The following is a 25539-nucleotide window of genomic DNA, read 5'->3' as shown; positions in this document are numbered from 1 at the left end:
TCAAATAATTTAACTAAATATATTAAATTATCTAGTAATTTTTAATATTGATAAAAATAAAATTTTAAAGTAAAAAATATATTTTTTAATTTTATTGTATTTTAAAAAAGATCCACAAAGATATATAATTTATTTTTAACAGTTCTATTCTCATTCAAAAGGTGGTATTTAATATTTTATATTAGTAGAATAAAAATTAATTGATATTTTATATTTCGCCGTTCACGTTCTCTCGGCGTTCACCGTTCGCGTTCGCTCGCCGTTCACCGTTCGAGTTCGCATTCGCGTTCGTCTGGAAGCCACGTTGCTCTGCTTCAAACTCTGCGACCAACCCGCGCGCTCCAACTAGCCGTCGAACTGCTCTCTTTTGTCGCCGTCGTGAGTTCCCTAAACCCGCCACCAGACAATACACTCAATACAACACCAATACTCTGCTTCAAACTCTGCAACTCCTGATTTCTATTACAATAAGTAACTATTTGGTTTGGTAGTGGTTTGGATTTTTTCATCGACTGAATTAAAGTATACAATAGTTATGTTCTCTTCTCTATCACATTGATATTAAGCTTTGAATTATCTTATTTCGTTCTAATTTTACTGCACTCAACATGTTTGATGAAATGCTTTAACCATATTTCTGGCTGGTTTTATAATTTCTAGCTTTTAGAAACTTAGTAAGTCGATTGCATGTGAAATTAGAATAATTGGATCTTAGTAATTAGGAAATTTTAGCTGCACAAATAGCATCTTTGCAGAAAACATATTAGCATGATGATTCCACTTTCATTAGTGTTCTTCTGGTAAGTTTTAACTGTTATTGTGAACTTGTTAATTTGCTAATTGCTCTTGTGTTGTTGTTCTGTTGTTCTTCTGTTATTTTTATTTTTTTTTGTTTTTGTTGTGATTTTCTGTTCTTGAATTTGTTAAGTTGATAATTTGCTAAATTGTTGGGCTGCTGTTGTTTTAATTTGCTAAATTGTTAGGTTGCTGCGATTTAATTTGTTGGATTTTCTATTTAGGTCTTGTTCTTGTTTATTTGCTAAATTGTTGTTGTGTATTTATTGTTGTCTTTGAGATTATTGCTGGATATTGGTGATCATTGATTTATTATATGCTTCATGTTTTCATTGTTTTCTTCTTCTGAAGGAAAAAAAATTCTGTTTTCATTGTTCTGTTGATTGTTTGTTTTGTTTCAGAAATCAATTTTTTGTGATCAATGCTCAAACTCTGAATGCTGTTCTGCTGGTTTTGCTGTGTTTGTTTTGTTTCAGAAAAAAAAAATTGTGATCAATGCTCAAACTTTGAATGTTGTTCTGCTGTTTTTGTTTTGTTTCAGAAATCAACTTTTTATGATCAATGCTCGTACTCTGAATGTTGTTCTGTTTTGTTTTAAGGCTATGTTTGGAAGAGGTGATTGATTTCTGAGTGTTGTTTTGTTTTTGTTTTAAGGCTGTGTGTTGTGTTCAATTTTCATTTTATAGGAAATTCTTTGAGGTATATAAGAATTAAGAAGGAAGACTATTTCAACGGTATTACTCTGTTGATTCTGGTCTGCTACAAGCTTGAACATAGAATTGAAGAGAGAAACCCTTTCTTATTTCATCATTGGCCTATTTTTGGCATTGCATATCATTGTAGTTTGTTTATTCATAGAACTAGTTGTTTATGATCCCCTTTTGAAGTAAAAAAAATGCAGTAGAAGAGTGTTTAGAACCAGTTACTTTATTCATTGAATTTGTATAGAATCTAAGTGTATTATAAAATGATTTTTTTGGTTGAACCAATAAACCAGTAACTAAAATAGTTCAATGACTGGTCCGGTTTTCAGAACCTTGATTTGTATAGAATATTATAAAATATAATATAAATGTAACAGATGCAATACAATATCATAGAAAACCTTAAACAAAGTAGTAAAATTAGGGTGTTTTTGCTTTCCCATATTTTAATCAAATCATTGATCATTCATTATTGATTGGCTTGATCACAATCCTCAACGTGTCCATTCTTTGGAGCTTATTGTATCTCATTGGTACGAAACAAATAGAAAGGAGTAACGTACTAACCAACATTAGTACATTACTCTATTTATTATTTATTTAATATATGTAATATGTGCATCAATCTCTGTCTTCTGATGTGTCTCTGGTTTTCTGCCGGCTTCTTAAGAGTAACCAAATAATGCATTTGACTATATATGAATCCATGTTGACAAACTTAGAATACATTTTTTTATGGTTATTTGTCCTTTTTCTCCTTAGTGATATATAAATTATTTTTTTAACACTTAAAATAAATTTACAAATTAATCTTATTTACAAATTTTTTATTGACTGTTAAAAAATAGTCATGTAATATGTATACTGAAAAACTAATTACAAAATTGATTAAATATATAGAATATATATTTAAAATGTATAAATATATAATAACTGATTTAGTAACTAATTTTTAGGATATATTTAGCATTTTTTATTTGAAAATATAATTTACATTGAACAAAATTTAGGATGTCAAAGGTGTATAATTAAAAATGCTGATCTCTAAACCTTTTTTTGGAATTTTGCTATAGAATCTACTCCTACTTAGTTTATATGCATTGTTATGCACAAGACATAGCAAAATAATCACTTTGATGTTGGACCCATAATTCTCTTTCTTTTGTTCTTGCCTCCTTTTCATTCCTCCCTTTAATTTGCATTAGTTGACACCAAAATAATCATGATTCACCTTTGTTTTGTTTCCTTAATTAGCATTAGTGTATGTTATGCTCAACAATATTATGATCCTAACAGTTGTAATTTAAATGAAACAATCTCAGGATCAAGATACACTTGCAATTCAACAAACCATTCATGCAAAACATTCTTGGTTTACAAAGCCAACAAAAACTTTCAAACTATTTCAAATATCTCAGCATTGTTCCACATGCAAACTCATGATATTCTTGAACTAAACAACCTCACATCTTCTTCTGATGTATTAGAAGAAGGTAAAGAGGTTCTTGTTCCTATTAACTGCTCATGCATTGGTCAATTTTATCAATTTAATAGTTTCACCTATAGAGTCACTCATAACACCACATTCTATGATGTTGCATGCCAAGTGTTTGAAGGATTGCTGAGTCCAGTAACACTTTCTGAGGAAAATGTTCCACTTGGGAATAAACCAGATTCTGGTTTTGAAATTAAGATCCCTCTTAGATGTGCATGTGTTGATGATGTCATCAGTAGCATGATGAAGGTTAAGTACCTTGTCACATACCCTGTAGTTTTAGGTGATGATCCGGGAAAATTGACCAAGAAATTTGGTGTCTCAGGTGATGATTTCTATGCAGCTAATGGCTTGAAAGATTGGGCAACCATTTTCCCCAAAACATCTGTTTTGATTCCAATAAAGGACGTTCCAATCAAAATCTTTGATGTTCAAGATTCACCTTCTCCACCTCCTGGTTTTCTTCCAACAACACCAGTGGTGGAGGCAGGAGAAACCACACAAGGTTCAGATTTATATATTGCAGGGCCTCTTATAGGATTTGGTTTGCTCATAGCATTACTTGCAAGTGGATTATATGTTAAGAGCTTGAAGAAATGGAAAAATGATGCTGTTGTCCCTTCCAGTGATTCAAACTCCACCAACCTGATATGCTCAACAACTGGAAGCTCTCCTATGTATATGGAAACCAGCAGAAGATGCTCCACGGCTTCATGGCTGACGCCGGATCTTCTTGCAGAAATTAAGTACTGCTTGGTTAACTACACCATAGAGGAGATTGAGAAGGCCACCAAGAATTTCAGTGAAGAAAACAAGATTGGTGATTTGGCCTATAAGGGATTACTCAATAATCTTGAGGAGGTGATGGTAAAGAGGATGAGGTTTGAAGACACAGGACAGGTAATTGATTTGCATTCTAAGATCAACCACTTTAACATTGTGGAATTGCTTGGTGTTTGTTATGGTAGTGAGAGCAAAGTTTCATCATCACCATCATGGTCTTATCTGATTTTTGAATTGCCTAAAAATGGTTGCTTAAGGGAGTGTTTATCTGATCCATGCAATAATCTAAATTGGTACAAAAGGATACAAATTGCTTTTGATATTGCAACATGTCTTTACTATTTACATTGCTGTGCTTTCCCTTCATATGCTCACATGAATGTCAATAGTAGAAACATATTCATAACTTCAAAATGGAGGGGGAAACTAGCAGATGTTGGTAGAGCATTGGCTATAAAATCCACACCCAAAAAGAGAAATAATGATAGTATAGAACTTGTTAAAGGATGGGTGGCACCAGAATACCTCTTGAATAGGACAGTTTCTGAGAAAGTTGACATTTTTGCATTTGGGGTTGTGTTGCTTGAGTTGATCTCAGGAAGGGACAATTTTGATGAGAAAACAGCGAAAGATTCACTTGGATTTTTGTTGGGGGAAGCAAGTGAAGGTGGGTGTTTTGAAGGGTTGAGGAGTTTCATGGATCCTAATCTGAAGGATTATGATCTTCCAGAAGCTTTGTGTTTGTCTTTCTTGGCAAAGGATTGTGTTGCAGATGATCCAATGTATAGACCAACCATGGATGATATCATGAAAGTCCTTTCAAAAATGGTTTAATCAAAGAGCTAGAGCATCACAAGAAAAATCCGTGGTTAAGCTTTCTAATAATGATGAAACTTTATTGTAAAATGTAAAATATCTTGTTCATAATGAGTATAAGTTTTCACATCTTCTTAGGCTTTTTTCTATTCTTGTTCATTATTAACATTGATACAGCTTTATCAGCTAATAATCATTACTTAATTCTGTAGAAGAACATCTCAATGCAAGATTAAGCATAAATCAAACAATTAAAGAAAAGCTTTTCTATTTCTTATACAACAATTGGCCTTCAGTTTTGTCACCAATCTTTGTCTTTGAAACAAAAATGACTCATGTTTAACACTTAGTCATTGGAGGTATTAGAGAACTGCAGATTCCATTTTACATATTAGTGGTGGAAGAAGTGCAATCTCCAATTGTATTTGTATCACAACAAGACATTAACCTCGTTAGTTTTTGAATTATTCTCTGTCACACACATTAACTTTGATGATGAGTTACTCTCTCTTGTTGATTAATCTTTTTTTTTTAATTTTAACTTATTAATTTATTTTTTCTTTTTGTGGCCATATGTCTGTCTTGTATTTATTAGTGAACTCATCATGGATAAGTTAAATATTCCTTTAACTTAATTTTGTCTTCACTGAGACGGCATTAAGCTCCTAAGTTGCTTTTGTCATCATATGTCAATTTTTTCCGAAATATGAAAAATTATTTTTATATGATCATATATTATGAATAAATAAGAAAGAGTGTTATACGGTAATTCAATTTAATTTATATATTTAAATAACTTAAACTAGGGGTGTGCATGGCACCGGGTCCGGACACTTTAGAGGCTAATTTGTGTGATTTCATCGGGTTTAGAGCCGGATAAGGGTCTCAAAAATAGATCCGATCATTATTTTGGGTTCGGGTTCGGGCCATGGTTCGGGTCACTCGAAACCGGCCCGGTCATTATACACAATTAATATTTTGTGTATTAGTGATGGATGATCGCTATTCTTATGTGAAATTTAAGTATTATAAACCTTAATATTTTGTATTATTAGTTATTATAAGACTATAAGTTAATGTTTTCTGTTTAAAATGCATAAGATTTTAGACTAGTTAATGCATAATATTGTGTTATTTGTATTGATTTAAATATTTGGTGCTATTAGATAATATTAGTATTGATTATGATTATGCTTTAATTTTAGAGAAGAGTTGGTTCTTGTTATATTTTTTAAGGGAATTTTATCAAGTCAAATAATAGTTGGAGTTTTAGAAATTTGGATATTTTCACATAGCTTATAAGAAGGTATCAAAGTAATGTAATATTAACGGTTTGGTTTTCGCCCAATTTTTACCAAGTATAATCATGACCCGAAAGTGTATAGATTTCATTGGGTCTAGAATCGGGTTCGAATCTAATAAATAAGCCCGATATATATTTTGGGTCGGGTCTAAATCACACCAAACCCAGTTTCACCCAACCCATGCACATTATTAACTTAAAACCTAAACCCTCTTTCTCTCTGCTAAAGTGCGCCTCCTTCCTCTGTCACTCGGAACCTAATGGGAATCGGACGTTGCATTACTCAGCTCGACAAACTCCCTCTCCCCTTCCTCACCCGTTCCCCTTCCTTCTCCTCCTCCTCTTCTCGCTTTAAACCTTTCGCACCAAAAGCAACATTCCGGACCAGCTTCTCCCCCCTTCCCACAACCTATGGCAAAAGAAAATCAATTTTCTGTTCCAACGAACACCGCCACGTGTCTTCCACCGCCGCTGCAGCGGCTGTTGCTGCTCCTGTTCTCGCGGCTGACACTGCGACCAAGGTCGGGAAACGGACGGACATAAAAAAGATTCTGATCCTTGGAGCTGGACCAATCGTCATTGGTCAAGCATGCGAGTTCGATTACAGTGGAACGCAAGCATGCAAGGCTCTCAAAGAAGAAGGGTATGAAGTTATTCTAATAAACTCAAATCCTGCTACTATAATGACTGATCCTGATATGGCTGATAGGACCTATATTACCCCTATGACCCCTGAATTAGTTGAGCAGGTTCTCGAAGCGGAGCGCCCCGACGCTCTGCTTCCCACCATGGGTGGCCAAACCGCCCTCAACCTGGCTGTGGCTCTCTCTGAGAGCGGCGCCTTGGAGAAATACGGTGTGGAATTGATTGGGGCGAAGCTGGAGGCTGTTAAGAAGGCCGAGGATAGGGATTTGTTTAAGCAGGCTATGAAGAAGATAGGGATTAAGACCCCGCCGTCCGGGATAGGAACCACCATTAGGGAGTGCATGGAAATTGCCGATGAGATTGGCGAGTTTCCGCTTATCGTTAGGCCTGCTTTTACGTTAGGTGGAACGGGTGGTGGGATTGCTTACAATAGGGAAGAGTTTGAGGAGATTTGCAAGGCTGGGGTTGCTGCTAGTTTGACCAGTCAGGTTTTGATTGAGAAGTCCTTGTTGGGGTGGAAGGAGTATGAGCTTGAGGTTATGAGGGATTTGGCTGACAATGTGGTTATTATATGTTCCATTGAGAATATTGACCCCATGGGAGTTCATACCGGTGACTCAATTACTGTTGCACCTGCACAGACTCTTACCGATAAGGAGTATCAGCGCCTTCGAGATTACTCCATTGCTATAATTAGAGAAATTGGGGTGGAATGTGGGGGATCCAATGTGCAGTTTGCTGTCAACCCTGTGAATGGTGAGGTGATGGTGATCGAGATGAATCCGAGAGTCTCAAGGTCCTCGGCCCTGGCGTCGAAGGCTACCGGATTTCCAATAGCGAAAATGGCAGCAAAGTTGTCTATAGGCTATTCATTGGATCAAATTCCAAATGATATAACAAAAAAGACACCAGCTAGTTTTGAGCCCTCGATAGATTATGTGGTTACTAAGGTTAGTGACTCGATAATTTCATCGTGCATTTTCACTTTTGTAAATTATATTGTTGTCGAGGACTTCTATTTTATTAGTTTCTTTAGCAGCATTATTACACCCCTTATATGCTTGTAGAAAAGTCTTGGTTGTTGATATTATACTATTTTATTAGTTTCTTTAGCAGCATTATTACACCCCTTATATGCTAGTAGAAAAGTCTTGGTTGTTGATATTATATTTGAAGTCTTGAATCTTCTTGCCCTGTAGTTTATCTTAAAGTTTTGTTTGCATCAGCGCTGAAATCTGATAAACCAACATTTATGCTAGGTTATCAAATATTAGAATTATCTTGATGAATCATTGAGAATATCTATTTTGTTATATGTTTGATAATTTTTATTCAAACTCGTTTTTTTAATCCCATATGTACTTTTCTCCCATGGCTATTTATATTTCAGATTCCTCAGTTTGCTTTTGAGAAGTTCCCTGGTTCAAAGCCAATATTGACAACGCAGATGAAGTCTGTTGGTGAGGCAATGGCTACAGGGAGAACCTTCCAAGAGTCCTTTCAAAAAGCTGTCCGCTCACTGGAACACGGATACCCTGGATGGGGTTGTTCGAAAGTGAAAGAGTTAGACTACGACTGGGAACAATTGAAGTATAGTCTTCGAGTTCCTAACCCCGAGCGCATCCATGCGATATATGCTGCAATGAAAAAAGGCATGAGCATTGATGAAATTTTTGAGTTGAGTTATATTGACAAATGGTTTCTTACTCAGCTCAAGGAGCTAGTTGATGTGGAAAGTTTCTTGATGTCCCGCTATTTGTTTGATTTGACGAATGTTGATTTATATGAGGTTAAGAAAAGAGGGTTTAGTGATAAACAGATAGCATTTGCAACTAAATCTGCTGAAAAGGAAGTTCGGTGCAGGCGACTGTCCCTGGGTGTTACTCCAGCATATAAGCGAGTTGATACCTGTGCTGCAGAATTTGAAGCTAATACTCCTTATATGTATTCCTCTTATGATTTTGAGTGTGAGTCAGCTCCCACTAAAAGAAAGAAGGTTTTAATTTTGGGTGGTGGACCAAATAGAATTGGCCAAGGGATTGAGTTTGACTATTGTTGCTGTCATGCATCCTTTGCTCTTCAGGTGTGTTTTCTTCTATTTTATGTTGATTAGATTCCATATTTGAATATTCTTACTTTACTGGTTGCAAATTTGCATCTCAGAAACCAAGTAAAGAGAAAATACATAACTCTTTTTATCTCTCTGTTTGCTTTATTTTTTTCTCTCTAAAAGTGAAACTGTAAACTTAAGGTGAGAGTAAAATTGATGAATTGCACGAGTTAAGCCTTTGATCTTGATGGCACATTGAATTCAAATGTTACATTACATGACTTGTCATGTCTTGGTGCTTTCGGTTTGGCATATGCTTTTAAAATGATTAATCTTCCCGTGTGCTGTCTCTCTCTATATTTGCAGGATGCAGGATATGAGACAATCATGGTGAATTCAAATCCTGAGACAGTCTCTACAGATTATGACACTAGTGATCGTCTATATTTTGAACCCTTGACTGTTGAAGATGTTTTGAACATTATTGACTTGGAAAGACCTGATGGTATCATTGTGCAATTTGGAGGGCAAACACCATTGAAATTGTCTCTCCCCATACAACAATACCTGGATGAACACAAGCCAGCATGTGCTAGTGGACTTGGTCATGTACGTATATGGGGAACATCCCCTGATTCCATAGATGCTGCTGAGGACAGAGAAAGGTTTAATGTGATGCTCAATGAATTAAAGATTGAACAGCCAAAAGGAGGAATTGCCAGGAGTGAAAAAGATGCACTCGCCATTGCGGCAGAGATTGGATACCCAGTTGTTGTTCGCCCTTCCTATGTTCTGGGAGGTCGAGCAATGGAGATTGTTTATAGTGATGATAAACTTGTGACTTATCTTGAAACTGCTGTTGAGGTGGATCCAGAGCGCCCTGTATTAATTGACAAGTATTTATCTGATGCCATTGAGATTGACGTAGATGCACTGGCTGACTCACATGGCAATGTGGTCATTGGTGGGATAATGGAGCACATTGAACAGGCTGGGGTACATTCTGGTGACTCTGCCTGCTCTATTCCCACAAGAACTGTTCCGTCTTCTTGCTTGGAGACAATCAGGTCATGGACTGAAAAATTGGCAAAACGATTGGAGGTCTGTGGGCTCATGAATTGTCAGTATGCAATTAATAATTCAGAGGAGGTATTTTTGCTTGAGGCCAACCCTCGAGCTTCTCGCACTGTTCCATTTGTATCAAAAGCAATAGGCCATCCGTTGGCTAAATATGCTTCCCTTGTCATGTCTGGAAAGTCTCTCTATGATATACAGTTTACAAAAGAGGTCATTCCTAAGTTTGTGTCCGTTAAGGAAGCTGTTCTTCCCTTTTCGAAATTCGCAGGCTGTGATGTGCTTCTAAGTCCTGAGATGCGAAGTACTGGTGAGGTCATGGGTATTGACTCTTTGTATAATACTGCATTTGCTAAAGCTCAAATTGCTGCCGGCCAGAAGTTACCAACTTCTGGAATTGTGTTTCTTAGCTTAAATGATTTAACGAAGCCTCACCTTGAGAAGATTGCAAAGACCTTTGTCGAGGCTGGTTTTAAGATTGTTGCTACTTCTGGAACGGCTCATGCTCTTAAATCAGCTAATATCCAAGCTGAGAGAGTGCTGAAGATGCATGAAGGTAGGCCTCATGCTGGTGACATGATTGCCAATGGAGACATTCAGCTAATGGTGATAACGAGTTCTGGTGATGCACTTGATCGGATAGATGGTTTAGCTCTGAGAAGAATGGCTTTGGATTACAAGGTTCCTATTGTCACAACGGTTAACGGAGCTATAGCAACTGCTGAAGCAATAAAGAGTTTGAAGTCCAATTCTATCAAAATGATTGCTCTTCAGGACTTCATTGAGTGTAAACTGTAAAGAGTCAGAATAGTTTTGCAGCAGCCTCTTTCTCTCCTAAGTGGCTATGTGATAGATACTAGTAAGCTTCTATTTCCCTCTTAGTGAGAATAGTTTTTCCTGTTAGTATTTGTTAAATGAAAATTATCTTATAATTTGATCGTTGTTCATATCTTGCTTTTTTTACTTTTAAATCCAATTAATAACAATAATTTCTACTGGTGCATGTTTGCATGATATATTGGTTGATTGTGCAGTAACACTCTAATTCACATTGCATTTTGTCATCATTTATAATTTATCTTGCCATGGTTGCATGTAGAAGGGGTGATATCACATCTTAATTAATATGAAATTTAAGAACATTAGTATGGTCCTGAAAATTTATTGATATTTTTTAAATTTATTCTCTAAATAAATATCGATATTTTTTAAACTTGTTCAGTAAAGGATTAGGAGAGGCATATGAAAGGGACGTGGCACTTGCTACCGCCCTCGAAGATTTTGGGGGTGACCATAATGATCTTCATTTTGCTGCTTTAAATTGTGAACCTTTAATCAGGTCTAGAGAGGTTCACTTGGATATTGGTCTATGTTGTCTTGAATTTTTTTTTTTAAGTTTTCAGTTCTACTCCAAGCCCGAGATAATCTGAACTTGCATATAAATTGTCTTGAGTATTTATAATGCCAGATGCATGTACTATATATTATGTAGAAATTAATGTAATTTTTTAATATCTATGAGAAATATGCTATTTGTTTCCATCTCTAAATGGAAGTGATTGTATTATCATGGCTTCAATTTTAAATCATTCCTTGCTGTGGACATATGGAGTTTATATATGAATTTTTTTTTTCTTGAGAAATGCTGCTATAGTTACATCATTTTGTTTAGGATGCCATCTAATTAATATGTTTCCTTTTTCTGTTCATTATTTTTGTTTTTCTATTTGTTTGTTTTAAAAATACTATTGATGCCTAAAATTTTATAATGGCACAAATATGCATGTATATGATCAGAAACGGTATGTCTGATTTATATTGAAACTTTTGGCTTTGCATTACAAGAGTTACTATCTCCTTCAGTTGAAACTACTTATTGGTTGTACTTTTCTCTTTGATCCATGAATCAAGAGTAGTTCATTTGCTCATATTTGTTCTGAGACTTCTTACGATGCATCAGCTCATATGGTGAATCTTTTCATTCTATTTTTTTTTTCTTTTTGTCCCTTCTCACATAATGTGTTGCCTTAAAAAATTTTCTGCCATATAAACTTTGTTTTTCTATTGCATGCTCCCTTCAAAGTGTTTTTAACTCACGAATGTAAGCATTAGTATATAAGCTGATTTTGATTTTCAACTTAAAAAATATTATGCTATTCATTTACTGTTATAATCCATGGACCACGGTAACAGATAAACGAGAGAAAAATTGACAGAAAGATAGAATTGAATTTTACTAATGGTGAGATTTAGATTTACATTAGAGATACACACTATGTAAAGGATACTAACTATCAAGAAACTAACACATTGTGGTAACTAATGACAGAAATTACTCACATCTATCTCCAATTAAGTAACTAATATCTCTAAAATTTATTCTGATTGGTTGGTAATTAAATGATCGGTCTAATTTTTTAATTTACAGCAGGGTCAGGATGCTCATAACACTGGGATTCATGTTGGCACCTTGAAATAAGAGCAGGGAGTGGATGAAGAAAACTGTCTCAGCATCAATGGCAGTGAAACTAATGCTACCGTTTCTAGAGCACTCACATAGAACTATGCATAAGCTTAAGTCTTTCTACTTTTGACAACTTTCACCCACTACAAATTTAGCATCTTAAATTGACCGTAAGTTCGTTCTTTCTTTTTTCTTTTGGCCTTGAACCATCAATTCATTTAACCGATGTTATTTTAAAACAAAAAAAGCTTTGGAATAATATTATGTTCATCATATATCATATATTTGTATTCGTAATTAAGGAGTCAAATATTTCCCTTGACCAATATGGTTTTGGAATTTTAGGTCAAGTCTTGAGAAAGTTTCTGATCTAGATGCCTTGTTGATCACGGTTTAAGATGATCAAAGTCCAACCAAAAGTGGCTATGTGGAGTTTGTATTTCTTAAGAAGCAGATGCATGAGGATGAAAGACAGTAACTAATAATAAATGCACTCAATTTTCAAACTTGAGCCACATGGCACAAGTACAAGATGTTACCACAACTACTAGTAGTATGAGATTCAATGATTCATACAACTAGTTCCCCTGTTCAGTTTCAATTTTGAACTAGTACAACAATATAGGTAATATTTATTTCAATTTACCAGATTTTCTTTTTAAAAAAATGAAAGAATATCTGCACATTGTTGAAGGTATTAGTTGTCTATTATAATTCTTAGCTATAGTTATAACAATAAAATTCAGATTAACGGTAGTATTGAAATTATAATGCCAGATGATAACTGTGCAAATCAAAATTGTGTCAAAAAGTAGTTAGAAGTTCTTAACTAATTCTGGCAGCTTGTGTAGTATTGTGGTTACTTTCTCCAGTTGCGTAAATAATGCGTCTTAGTCTAGTGTGTATTGTGATTGAGTTCTCTTCTGTATTCTAGTGTTAATTGATTAGGATTTTTTGTTCTCTCTGTCACTGCTACTACTACATTCTCTTTCTGATTCTTTAAGTTCATCTATGTTCATTTTTGCTGACTTTCTTCATCTCTGAGCAACCCTTATAGAACTTTTTGTGGTATAAGGGCTTCTGATTCCTTAATCCATGAATAATAATCTATTAATTTATAAAAGACAACTAGTAGTAGTAGTAGTAATAATAATAATAATAATAATAATAATAATAATAATAATAATAATTTGGAGAAGAGTTTCGCAATTCTTTATTGGAGTGTACATATTTTGTATATAGTTAATGGAGACATTTATTTTCTTATATTTTTCCACGTAGTCTTATACATGCATATAATGATGATGAATTGCGAGTGCCTCTATTGGAGTTTAATTAATTAATTATACTCTTTATTGAGTTGCACTTTGCGATTGTTTGTTGGTTGTATTGGTCTCGCATTGCCGTTCGAATCCTGCAACATATGTCCCAATTTCAAACATTATTCCAATTATTATTCTATCTTTTTCAACAAATTTTGCATTGAATTAAATTGTATTATGTATATACCAAAAATTAGATGTATATTAAATCAACTATTTGTATAAAATATATATATTATGTCATCGTTTTAATTAAGAGCCGAAAACTTACATCAGCAACAGCATTCTGAAGCAGTTTGATTTGATCCCCTCTAACTTTTCTAACCTGAACAATTTTAGATCTCTATTAGTTAACTTTTTCTATTATTATTATGTATACATATATAAGTGATGATTACATAAAATTAAAATATTCTCATCAATTGAAAATAATAGATAAAAATCATTAAATAATTTGATATATTCTATTAAATTATTAAACATAATATTATTTTTATATAAATATTTTAAGATGAGTAATTACTGATGTCATATATATAAGATCCCATTAAAATTAATATGATTTTAAAATATCCTCACCTGAAATTATCCTATATAAAAGAATTTATAGTAATTAATAACATAATTATGTTATGTGTATACTAAATTTAGTCACTAAAATTAATTATTAGTATAAATTATATGTATACTGGAATATAAATACACATTGAAAATAAATTAAATTATATGTATATTTATATACAAATATATTAGTGATTGATTTTAGTAGTTAATTTTAGTACACAAATAATATTTTTGTTAATAATAAGTTGGAAAATTGAATTACCCGTTTAAGGATGGTCCAAGTAACATTCTCGGTACAAGGAGGAGTAGTCAACGAACCCATGTATCTGTAGTATAAGTCTCTTTCTATGTTAATCACACTTGGATCAAATACACCCACTGATCTATTCGCTCCAACACTTAACCCAGAAAGTGCCTTCAAATCTTCCTCTAGCTACAAAATCATTTATTAGAATTTCAAAATATAATATATACCAAGAATTTCACCTTTATGCAACGTCAATATAAAAATAATTTTATACAAATAATAAATCGTGTACTATCACATCAATAAAAATAACTAATTTTAAAAATTATCTAAACATAAATTGAATGGCCACGTTATAAATATGGATCGAAATTAAACGCTATATAACAATACAATATTATAATATCCAAAAATTTACATTGGTGACAAAAATAATGTCAACAGATACAAATGACAAATAAATTTACGAAAAATTAAAAAATACGACAAAAATAACTAAATATTAAATATATATTATAAAAAATAGCGATCAAATTTCGATGCAATTTTTGCAAATTCTTAGAAAAATAAAATATTTTTATTCTTAAAATTTAATAATTTTATATCAAATAAATTAAAAAAAATAATGTGAACTACCAACTTGGCTTGGAAAAAAAAATTTTAGAGATCAAATTTGCTATAGATTTTTGTGTGCATCTTTTAAATATTATTCAAATGTCACGCAAAAATTTGGATCCAATGAAAAAATTATTTACTTAATGTAAGAGTTTTTCTTACCATCTATAAAAAAATATAGTATTATTAATTATTTTTGTTACGTTTTGAATTATTTAAAGACTTATTTATTGTTCGTATTTTTAAAAATTATTTTTGTTAGTGATATAAGCTTTCAGATATCATTTTGATAGTTATCCTAAATTTAATCAATCAAAAAATTATTGTACCAATACCAATAGTGGGTCTGTTCTTGATCCAGTCTTGAAAAGTATTCCAATCACTGCTGTTAGATTAGTTGTTGGAGTTTGATGCACATGCACCAGGTGTACCTCTAGATCCAGTCTGCAATAATATATATATGTTACTAATAATTAATAAGTAATTTATGGGATAATTTTTTTTCAGATGATTGATGAACTAAATAAGAAATTAAGTATATGAAATAATAATCGAAGTATATGAACATATAACTAATTTATCAAGCATGGAAGTTAGAAAGTAATAATTAAATATAATAGTATTGGCAACCTATATATGCATGCATACATGTATGTATGTATGGCATGTATGTAAAATATGTACCTTCGTCCATTAATCGTGTGCTCAGATGGAATGTGCCAATGTAAATTTTGAAGTATATAACGAGTTCCATTGATTGTTAGAGAGCTTGTTGGATCAAGAAACAGCAACTAGTCAAACAAATAAAACAACCAATTAGTCGAAAAACAAAAATTTAAGGGAGTCAACTTTTATTTGCTTAATGATGTATGTACATTGGTAACTAAATTATTTATCATACTTAACTCACTATAACAGACATGAATAACAACGACAGTTTTTTTTTTTGTATTTTACGACAATTATAAACTGTCACAAAATCGATTTTCAATGGTTTTCCAACTGGCATCCTTTAGCACACGGGAGTTAATTATTGCACCAATTTTTAAAAACTGTTGATATAACCGTGGCTATTTGATTATTGAACTACTAAAAATTTGAATTAGTCAAATAATAAATAAATTTATTTTATTTTTTATAGTTTTGAATTCAAATTCCAAGATGCACCTTTAGAAACTAAATATTAAGGGCATTATATTGGGGCATATATGTAATATATGTTGTCAAGTGATTTAATTGAATAACTTGTCTAAAAAATAATAAATAATACTATTTGTACACCAAATATTTTTCTTCATATAAAAATACAACTATTATTAATTATTTATATTTAAATTATTTTTAATTAATAGAAAATTATTTGTTGCACTACAAAAGAAGCGAAAATTAGCGGCGTGTTTTTTTATAATTTTGTGACGGTTTAAAATAATCACAAAACTGACTACCAGCATTTTAAGAACCATCGTTGTCTTTTAAAACTTAGAAATTAAGATTTACGACAATTTTTTACAACTGTTACTATAACCGTCACTAAATTACCGCCACAATCTTGGGCGTGCATGTATTATAGACTTATAGTGTTAATTATTAAGAAAATTAAATACTCATATCAAAATCGTATTTACCTCAATTTCATAAATATTTTTCTTAAGGGTAGCATTGGAGGGGTTGTAGTTCAAGTTAAGGGGTCCTAGTTTAGCCAATTGAAGCCTCTTCTTATTCAAATCAATTGGTGATTGCATTCTTCCAGTTTTGCATGTTCTCCATTCTGGTTTTATGTTTCCCCAATGAGATGGTCCTCTGTCACTATTTTCATCATAATTATACTCGTCCTCATCCTCTGTAATTAATTAGTTAAATAGAAAAAAACAAATTAGCAATAATTATACACATCAAATGTATATCATATCCTCCTAATACTAGGTCATGAAAAATAAGCCTACATTTGGTTTACATTTCCATTTTTTTAGAATTTTATAAAAAAATAATAAAAATAAAAAATATTTAAAATGATACAGAAAATAAAACTATAAACTAAACACACACATCCTAATTAAAGAAGGAAATTAAAAATCATAAAAAAATAAACTAAACATGTATATGTATATATAAATCATGAACTCACAATTATTCAAATAGTGTATGTGATGTTGTAAATGAAATAAAAAGTCTATGAAACAATTTGTTTTACACAAAGACAAAAACAAAATTAAATAAATAAAAAATAATAAATTCATCTCATCGAATATATATTGTATTCTAGCATAAGGTTACATTTGATTTGTATTTTTATTTTATATTTTAGTTTTTATTTTTAAAATTTTGTGAAAAAAATAAAAATGGTAAAAACAATAAAATTCAGTTTTTTTTTTATTTTCTACTTTTTCTTTTTTTAATCAAAATATTGAAAAAAAACACAAAACAAACACCCTAATTAAGAAAAGAAATTAATAATCATATAAAAAAATAAAGTATATATAGTTATTAGTACTTACCAAATAATTCTTGGGATCTAGCTGGGGAATATTGCAAAAGAAGTGCTGCAAATAAAATGCAAATGAAAAACTTCGATGAAAACTTTTCCATATTGAAGTACAATTTAATTTCTTTTTCCTCCTCTGATGAAAAGTTGTATGTGGCAATGATAAAGGTGTAACTATCTCATATTTATAGGCTGTTACAAGTTGTGAAAATTAAGTAAGAAAATTGGATTATTAATTAATTAAGGAGGTGCATGCTAAGTTTTCAAACAGGAGATAATAAGCCTTTGTTTTGACTAAATTGAAGATACTTTTGTTCATCATAATTTTCTAAACCCTAAACTCTAAAATTATGTCAACCAATACATTTTGTTAATATGTTTGGTTTAATTAGGATAAGCATTTAATTTATGTATGAATCCCTTTTAGAACAAAATTGAGACACTCCGATCACTATTCATAATTAAATTAAAGCTCATTTTTTTAATTAAAAATCTCAAATCTATTATTACCTAATTAATTAGTCTAACAAAATTTACATAAACATTTTCAGTTTGTATTATTTTTCTTTAGATGAAAAATCAGGTGCAGTCGACTTCACGTGAAGTTGATACTTGAAAATCGTTAGATGATTTGACTGATGATTTGACTAAATTTTCATTTAACGGCTCTCAGATATCAACTTCACATGAAGTTGAATTCACTTGAGTTTTTACCTTTTCTTTAAGTATGATGAGTATTTTTTGTCCAAATAAAAAAAAATTCTCCAATAAATTAGTTTTTAAAATTGAATTAGATTCAATCACTTAATTGTATCAATTATAATATAATATCAGAATATAATTCTTTAATTTAATATTGTTGAACCACTCACGTACAAATATTTATGTTCTAATTGATTATTTTTGAACATGAACGAGGTGTATTATATATAAGTCTCACATCTTTCGAAACTAAAATTTATAAAAAAATTATAAAATGAGATATTTTTTATTCCATGAACTAATTTTTTAGATTAATTTAAACTCACTCAATTTCAATTTTAATAACTTTGGTATTCCTAGCTAAAATATCATTGATTGATAAAAAAAGCACTAACGAGCACAATAAAAATGAAGGAAGAAAAAAAAACAAGTTCCATAGAATATTCTCTTATCAATATTGAAGACTGTACATTGATATTTGCCTTGTATTAATGACTTATAATCATATTTCCCCTCCCTATGAAATAGCGGCTGCTAATTAATAATTTGTAACCCTAATAATCACTAAAATAGTAAAATCTAAGTACTTTTTAGTAGTCTCTACCTAAATATTAAGGCATGGTGAGAAACTAAATACTCTAATGAAAACTCTATTAAGCATTTTTTATGTGAAAATGTTCTTTTTTTTTTTATTATTGAATAGTTGATTGGCTTAATTTTATGTGTTACAAGAAATATTATTATTTTTTTAAAATCGTTATTTTCTTTCATAGATTATATACTTTTAAAATATGATTAAATAAATATTTTTATGAAAAAATATTTTTAATATTTTGCCTGTCAAATAACTATGATACGAAGAGAAAGGTGCATGTATACCATTTCAGTATTTTCTTGGTGGCTTCCACATGTCAATGGCCTATTTAATTATGAAAGAAGAAGTATAAAAAAATTACTTTAATTAATTAATATGAGTTACGTTATATTATAAAATTATATTGTTAATTTTATTTTTGAAATAATTTAAAAATTTAAAATTTAAAATTTAAAATTTAAAATTTAAAATAAAAAATAATTAAAAAATATAATATTAGTGAAAAGATATTGACTCTCTAGCTAATTGAACTCGTTTTAAAACTACCTATAAATATGAACGAATATAAATATATTTCAAATAAAATATAATAAAAAATATATATAACATTATTTGTTGAAAACTAATTTATTATTAAAAATAAAAAATAAAATGTTAAATTTTAATTATAAATTTTAAATTTAAATTATTAATTTAAAATATATATATTAAATAAAAAAAAATTAAAATTGATTCCCTACCCTATTAGTTTTGTCATTGTCTTCGTTCTTCCTTATACTCCTCACTTCTTTTTTTTTTTTTTTGTGTCTACAATAATTTAGAAATGTGTTTTGTCGTTTAATTTGCTTCATTTGCCTTTCAATAATATTTATGGCATCCATGTTTTCAGGGTTATTTTTGCACTGTGTATATAGTATCCAAATATGTTACCAACATATACCTAAAAATAGATGAAACAAATCTATATATAATAGTATAATTTTAACATATAATTATTATTGGTTTAGTTATAAGAGTTTAATATAAAGATTTTTACATACATGTTCATCTAATTAAACTCATATTTATATAACTTTTTAAGTAATAAATCTAAAAATAAATTAATTATTTTTATTAATATAATAATTAAATATTTGTATAAAATTTTTTATATTAATAATATATAAAAATTAAATTATAATTATAATTATAATTATGTTATTAAATTTTATTTTATCTTATAAGCTTTGATTTTGTGACTAAATAACTAGAATAATAATGAGACCTGCGGTGATTGCAACACTACTATTATTATTATTGATGGTGGCAATTAAAATATGAATATGACTAAATAACTAGAATTAAAATTAATTTAATTAAAGTACTTCTCACTTAAGAAAGAACGCTTTAAAATAAGCCAATAAATATGAATATGATATATCATCATTATCTTGCTTATTTTGATCGCACAAATCAATGAATCATCAAGCTGCAGTTAACTTCGCAAAAATGTAAAATCATTATCAATGTTTTTTTTACAGTATCGTCTAACATAACAGACTAAAGATTAATCTATCGTAAGTCGAAATTTTATTTAAAAATTTATTTGTTATTAACCAATAAATTATTTTATATATAAATAATAATGCTAAAAAATTAAGATGGTTTCAGCCAAAAATCAGCCAAATGCCTCGGAATGAATCTAAAATCTCTATATGAATGGTACTTATGCTAGGCATTAGGATGTTTCTTTTCTTTATAAATTGAATGGTTATGAATATATTTTCTGATTTATCATATTTTAGACATTTAGAGAGAAAAAGAGGATGAAGAGACAGAAGCTAATTGAATCAATTTTTGTGATTTACGTTACAATGATACTGAACGTATCTCCTCCTAATTTAAATGTGGTTAAATATTTAATAACCAATATTTTAAATCATAAATAAATAAAACTAATTACTATATTTATAATTAATCAAATTGTTCTATTTTTGGCTGATTTATTTGGAGTTAGTTTCATATACTTTTCCATATATAAAATGAGATTCGAATTCCTAACACTTAATTAAACGAACTAATAAACTATCTACTAGATCAACCAACTTAATTCATTATCAATGTTAGTTGAGTTTGGCAACATCACTCCTAATTCACCACTATTATTTATATATATATATATATATATATATATATGCTTTATTGTAGGGTAATGTTAGGGAGATTAATTCACCGCTATTTTATATATATATATATATATATATATATATATATATATATATATATATATATATATATATTCACGGTCAAACTACCAAATTCAAAATGAACTGGCCTAGAAATAAAAAACTAAAATGGGTAAATTTACCTCTTTTATTTAAAAAAATATATAAATAAAAAAGATAGTTAGTCGGTTCTTATGAATCTAATTCATAGAAATTTCGTCCAGTAAAATGGACGAATTATAAATTTCTAAAATAATAGATAGAAATATAGCAAATAAAGCCATTGCAACACCCATTAAAGGAATAGTTCTCCACCCCGGAGCTACTTTACCATATTCTGAATTCAACGGTTTTAATAAAGCCCCTACAGTAGTTCGTCTTGGACCAGATCTAGAACTACTCTCAACGGTTTGTGAAACCTCTTTCAGATATGAATCTACCTGATTCAGAAGGGAAGAACTTGCATCAGTATCTCAATTTGAATTCAAACGTGGGTTTGATTCACACTCCATGTTCTGAGAAATATTTACCATCCGAAAAGAGGAAAAAACGGAGTCCTTGTCTAAAAAAATGCCTTGAGAAAGGGCAGATGTATAGAACCTTTCAACGAGATAGTACTCTTTTAACTCTCTCCAAATGGAATCTATTCCAAACATATATACCATGGTTCCTTACTTCGACAGGGTACAAATATCTAAATTTAATATTTTTAGATACTTTTTCAGACCTATTGCCGATACTAAGTAGCAGCAAAAAATTTGTATCCATTTTTCATGATATTATGCATGGATCAGATATATCATGGCGAATTCTTCAGATTCCATTGTGGAAGACATCCACAATGGAATCTGATAAGTGAGATTTCGAGTAAGTGTTTACATAATCTTCTTCTGTCTGAAGAAATTTTTCATCAAAATAATGAGTCACCATTGATATCGACACATCTGAGATCGCTAAATGTTCGGGAGTTCCTCTATTCAATCATTTTCCTTCTTCTTATTGCTGGATATCTCGTTTGTACACATCTTCTCTTTGTTTCTCGAGCCTACAGAGAGTTACAGACAGAGTTCGAAAAGGTCAAATCTTTGATGATTCCATCATACATGATTGGCGATCAAAACTGGTAAGCCCATCGGTCCAAACAGTTGTCCATGTACCAGTAGAAGATTCGGTAGCTACCACGGCACCCGCTTCAAAGATAGTTATTAAATCGTTAGCGCCGCATAAAATGAATTCTCAAATAATTTCTTTATATGGATCATTCGGGGTTGAGAACAAATATCAAAATAACATTGCCAGAAATAAATGAGATAGTATCTCCATTTGGAATATTGAATTTCTAGAATTCGATTATTTAATCTATTTAGAAAAAACTAGCTAAAAAATATAATTTTTATGGAAAATTTTGTAATCCAACAATGATATAGGTCGAACTTATTAGCTACCATTGACATATATATATATATATATATATATATATATATATATATATATATATATATATATATATATATATATATGCTTTATTGTAGGATAATGTTAGGGAGATAAAAAAAATATTTTTGTATATTGTATTCATTATTATACAATTCAATGCATTATAATTATTTTTTTTAGTGTTTTTCTCGAATTTTAACATAATATTAGACTCATGTTATTTTTTTTAAAGGACAGGTTAGTTTTTTCTTATAATTTAAATTATTGTATTTTTTTAAATTATTTTTTATTTATACATTTTTTTTATCTACTATTTTTTATATTTTTTCACCTCATCGATGAGTCCATTTTTTTCTAATATTTTTTATTCTAACGAGCTAAAAAATACCATCATTTACTTTTTGACGCGCCTCCATGCATAGCTGAAAATTTACTATTTGCACCCAATTGTCGTGCTTCTTTTAGTTGCAATTTGAGATAGTTATAACATTTTCATCCATCGACCATACCATCGTCTCTGTACTCTGTTGTGTCGTTCTCAATTAAAATTTAAAAGCAACCAACTCCATCAACCACACCGTTGTTTACTTCTAGCCTTCTAATACTATTTATGGTAGGTAGATGGTACTTCGTAATCTCATGGTATATTTTAGCTTGAGTAAACCATTAATTTTGTACTTGAATCATTAGAAATGCTAAAACTCATAAGTAATCTCATATTAATCTGTGACACGTGACATTAAAACTCATCAGCAAATAGTTGGATTGTTAAACAAGTCAGTTCGACTGTTTAGACTCGACCAACTTAAACTCGTAATTTATACGAATCAGTTCATTTAAATTTATTTTATTTATAGACTATAATTTTTTAGTTTGAACTATTTAGGATCAATTCGACAAATTAAACAGGTTAACCTATTAACTTTTTATTTTTTTAAAAAAATATTTTCATAAAAAAATCATTTTTTGGTTAAAAATCTTTAACAAACTGAATTTTTATAAATTGGTGAGTCGGATTTTTAAATCGGATCAAAAATAATATTTTTAAAAAAATGATTATTTATTTTGAGAAATGCGAAAAAAAGACTACCCGTTTAACTCATAAACAGATTCGTTTAACTCAAAATTTTAACCGATATAATTTTAAAGATAAAGTTTTATCTATTAAATAAATAAATAGACTAACTAGATAAATTTTGCTCATTTCGACCACCCTAATAAGTGACGTAGAATCTGCCTTTGAATTTCCTTTTTGAAGATATAGAAAAAAAGAAAATGTTTCATCATAATTTCTTCTAAGTTAACATGATAAATTTTTTCTCCTTTTCTATGGTTTTTCCCCACAGCTAGTGATCACATTAGGTTAAGATAAAAGTGATTACAGAAAAACACGGCTAAATCCAAAAGTTAAGTTAAGCATTACCCTCTTGCTTTCATCCAAAGTAGTTAACCTTACCCACATTCGAACTACTTATTTGCCTTCAAGTGTTAACCGCACAATTTTTTATTCTTAAAATTTTCACATGATCAATATGATCTTGTAAGATTATAAATGAGCGTCGTGAAATCACTTAATATAAGAATTTAAATTAATAAAAAATACATTTAAATAATTATATTTTTATAAATTTGAATAAATTTTAAATTTTATTATTTATTTCTCTTAAAAAATCAACAAAAATTGAACTATAAATCTCATAGTAATAAAATATCTAATATTATTATATTATAATGTTCATACCTTAATTTGTTTCTATAAATGCATCAAGAAAGCATATATAGTATTTGAAACTAGATTTTGATGTAAACGGGGCTAACCTGCAAATATCTATGTAAACAAACTCTAAAGGACAATTAATGCATTTTTGTCGCACTGCAAAATTCACAAACTTGATAAGATAAGTTAGACTTTGAGAAGGGAATGTGACATTGACTTATTACTTTTTGAACATTTTCTAAATTGCTATGAGTTGGGGAATGTATTATGTGTTGATGCATGAGTTTGAATGAAAATTTTGGTAGAGTATGTGGAATTCGCTAGGGATTTGTTAGAATAGTGGAATTTAAGAATTTAAGATGTGAAGTGGATGATTTTGAGTTGAAATGTATAAATTGAGTAAGTTCGAATTTGGTTGATTGTTAATGTGTGAATTGGAGTGGGGTCATTTTGTTGAGTTAAAAACTATTTTAGCTTGTGAACTTTTGGAAAAGTTGATAAATTCTATTTTTGGTTAAAATTGATTTTTGGCCAACTTTGGTGGGCTATAATTCAGTCCTTGAAGTTGGAAATTTTATAAAATTGGAGTTTTATGAAAATTTATTTATCGATATTTTCAACGGTTCAAGAGTGATTGAAAAATAAATTTTGTGAAAAAAGTTATGAATATTTGAAATTTGGGTTGAAAAACTGGTTTCTGCAGCATATCAGCATTTTTGAAGTTTTGATATGTCATGCGTACGCGGAACCCATTGTGCGTATGCGAGAGTTGGTCACTACTCACACCCATGCATACGCTAACATGGTCTGCGTATGCGACCTTATCACGTTTACGCTCATGCGTACGTGAGCGAGATCCACTGCCCAAATTTCTCGCGTACGCGATGGTGGTCCACGTACGCGACTATACCAATTTTTACCCTCATGCGTACGCATGTTCACCCAGTTTTGCAAAATTTGAATTTTTGAGTTTTTAACCATTCTATTAGCCTTCTAAATTTCTATAAACCCCGATAAGAGTCTAGAGTCACTGTAATTAAAGATGGAGGAGTTAGAGACGAGACATAAAGAGTTGAGTTAGTGGATGGGGGGGAAATAAACAAGATGTGAAGTGATGCATGTATGATGAGGACGAATGTGATGATGAGTGATAATTGATTATGATGACGAATGATGATGTTGAATGAGTTTAATTACTATTGAATATGAATTGAAATGAGATTGGAAGGGAGATTGTTAATGAGATTGATAATGAAATGGATAATGAGATTGATATAGAAATTGATTCTGATTGAGATATATCTGCTTGGGTAGATGCAGTAGTGTTGTTTCACTTGCTCCGAGTTATGGTTTGAGTCTCTTGGGGTAGATGCAGTGGTTCGTCCCCACTTGCTCCTAGTTGAGAATGATACGTGATATAAAAATTTATCTGAGTCACGAATTTTTCTGGGTAGATGCAGTGGGTTAGCTCCACTTGCTCCAGGTTGAGATATAGATTATGTTGACCTTTTGTCGCAAGTTGTGA

At 30.5% G+C, this 25539-nt stretch overlaps 3 protein-coding genes across 6 annotated transcripts; 2 read left to right on the top strand and 1 right to left on the bottom strand.

Annotated features, from left to right (window-relative positions):
- The first annotated feature begins 153 nt into the window (after positions 1-153).
- Positions 154-4722, top strand: LOC112785800 (lysM domain receptor-like kinase 4). 2 transcript variants are annotated; one of them, XM_072232185.1, is made up of 2 exons: positions 154-378; positions 2822-4722. In XM_072232185.1, the coding sequence occupies exon 2, from the start codon at positions 2929-2931 to the stop codon at positions 4609-4611; it is 1683 nt and encodes a 560-aa protein (XP_072088286.1). In that variant the 5' UTR covers positions 154-378; positions 2822-2928; the 3' UTR covers positions 4612-4722. The 2 variants fall into 2 exon arrangements, with proteins under 2 accessions (XP_072088286.1, XP_025685018.1); XM_025829233.3 differs by lacking the exon at positions 154-378 and having other exon boundaries at positions 884-4722.
- A 1359-nt stretch (positions 4723-6081) lies between these two features.
- LOC112785784 (carbamoyl phosphate synthase arginine-specific large chain, chloroplastic) lies at positions 6082-12962 on the top strand. Of its 2 annotated transcripts, none has more exons than XM_025829224.3 (5): positions 6082-7491; positions 7932-8624; positions 8958-10524; positions 12097-12299; positions 12475-12962. In XM_025829224.3, exons 1-3 carry the CDS (start codon positions 6157-6159, stop codon positions 10461-10463), a joined length of 3534 nt encoding a protein of 1177 aa, XP_025685009.1. In that variant the 5' UTR covers positions 6082-6156; the 3' UTR covers positions 10464-10524; positions 12097-12299; positions 12475-12962. The 2 variants fall into 2 exon arrangements, with proteins under 2 accessions (XP_025685009.1, XP_025685003.1); XM_025829218.3 differs by having other exon boundaries at positions 6083-7491; positions 12094-12299.
- Positions 12963-13337: 375 nt separating this feature from the next.
- LOC112769234 (alpha carbonic anhydrase 7) lies at positions 13338-17503 on the bottom strand. 2 transcript variants are annotated; one of them, XM_025813692.2, is made up of 7 exons: positions 17373-17503; positions 16503-16717; positions 15562-15668; positions 15207-15321; positions 14278-14448; positions 13723-13776; positions 13338-13543 (listed from the first exon to the last, which is right to left on the bottom strand). In XM_025813692.2, the coding sequence occupies exons 1-7, from the start codon at positions 17461-17463 to the stop codon at positions 13469-13471; spliced, it is 828 nt and encodes a 275-aa protein (XP_025669477.1). In that variant the 5' UTR covers positions 17464-17503; the 3' UTR covers positions 13338-13468. The 2 variants fall into 2 exon arrangements, with proteins under 2 accessions (XP_025669477.1, XP_025669482.1); XM_025813697.2 differs by having other exon boundaries at positions 15213-15321.
- Positions 17504-25539: the final 8036 nt, after the last annotated feature.

The sequence above is a fragment of the Arachis hypogaea genome, chromosome 3 (assembly GCF_003086295.3).
Source record: "Arachis hypogaea cultivar Tifrunner chromosome 3, arahy.Tifrunner.gnm2.J5K5, whole genome shotgun sequence".
Lineage (NCBI taxonomy): Eukaryota > Viridiplantae > Streptophyta > Magnoliopsida > Fabales > Fabaceae > Arachis > Arachis hypogaea.
This window is presented reverse-complemented; position numbering and strand designations above follow the sequence as displayed.

Excerpts from the sequence above, each read along its gene's own strand:
- LOC112785800 (XM_025829233.3), top strand. The coding sequence starts at position 2,722 with ATGATTCACCTTTGTTTTGTTTCCTTAATTAGCATTAGTGTATGTTAT.
- LOC112785784 (XM_025829224.3), top strand. The coding sequence starts at position 6,157 with ATGGGAATCGGACGTTGCATTACTCAGCTCGACAAACTCCCTCTCCCC. Across the intron at positions 7,492-7,931 it reads TAGATTATGTGGTTACTAAG|ATTCCTCAGTTTGCTTTTGA; the intron begins GTTAGTGACTCG and ends TTTATATTTCAG. Across the intron at positions 8,625-8,957 it reads ATGCATCCTTTGCTCTTCAG|GATGCAGGATATGAGACAAT; the intron begins GTGTGTTTTCTT and ends CTATATTTGCAG.
- LOC112769234 (XM_025813692.2), bottom strand. The coding sequence starts at position 17,463 with ATGGAAAAGTTTTCATCGAAGTTTTTCATTTGCATTTTATTTGCAGCA. Across the intron at positions 16,718-17,372 it reads TAGATCCCAAGAATTATTTG|AGGATGAGGACGAGTATAAT; the intron begins GTAAGTACTAAT and ends AATTAATTACAG. Across the intron at positions 13,544-13,722 it reads TTCAGAATGCTGTTGCTGAT|GATTCGAACGGCAATGCGAG; the intron begins GTAAGTTTTCGG and ends CATATGTTGCAG.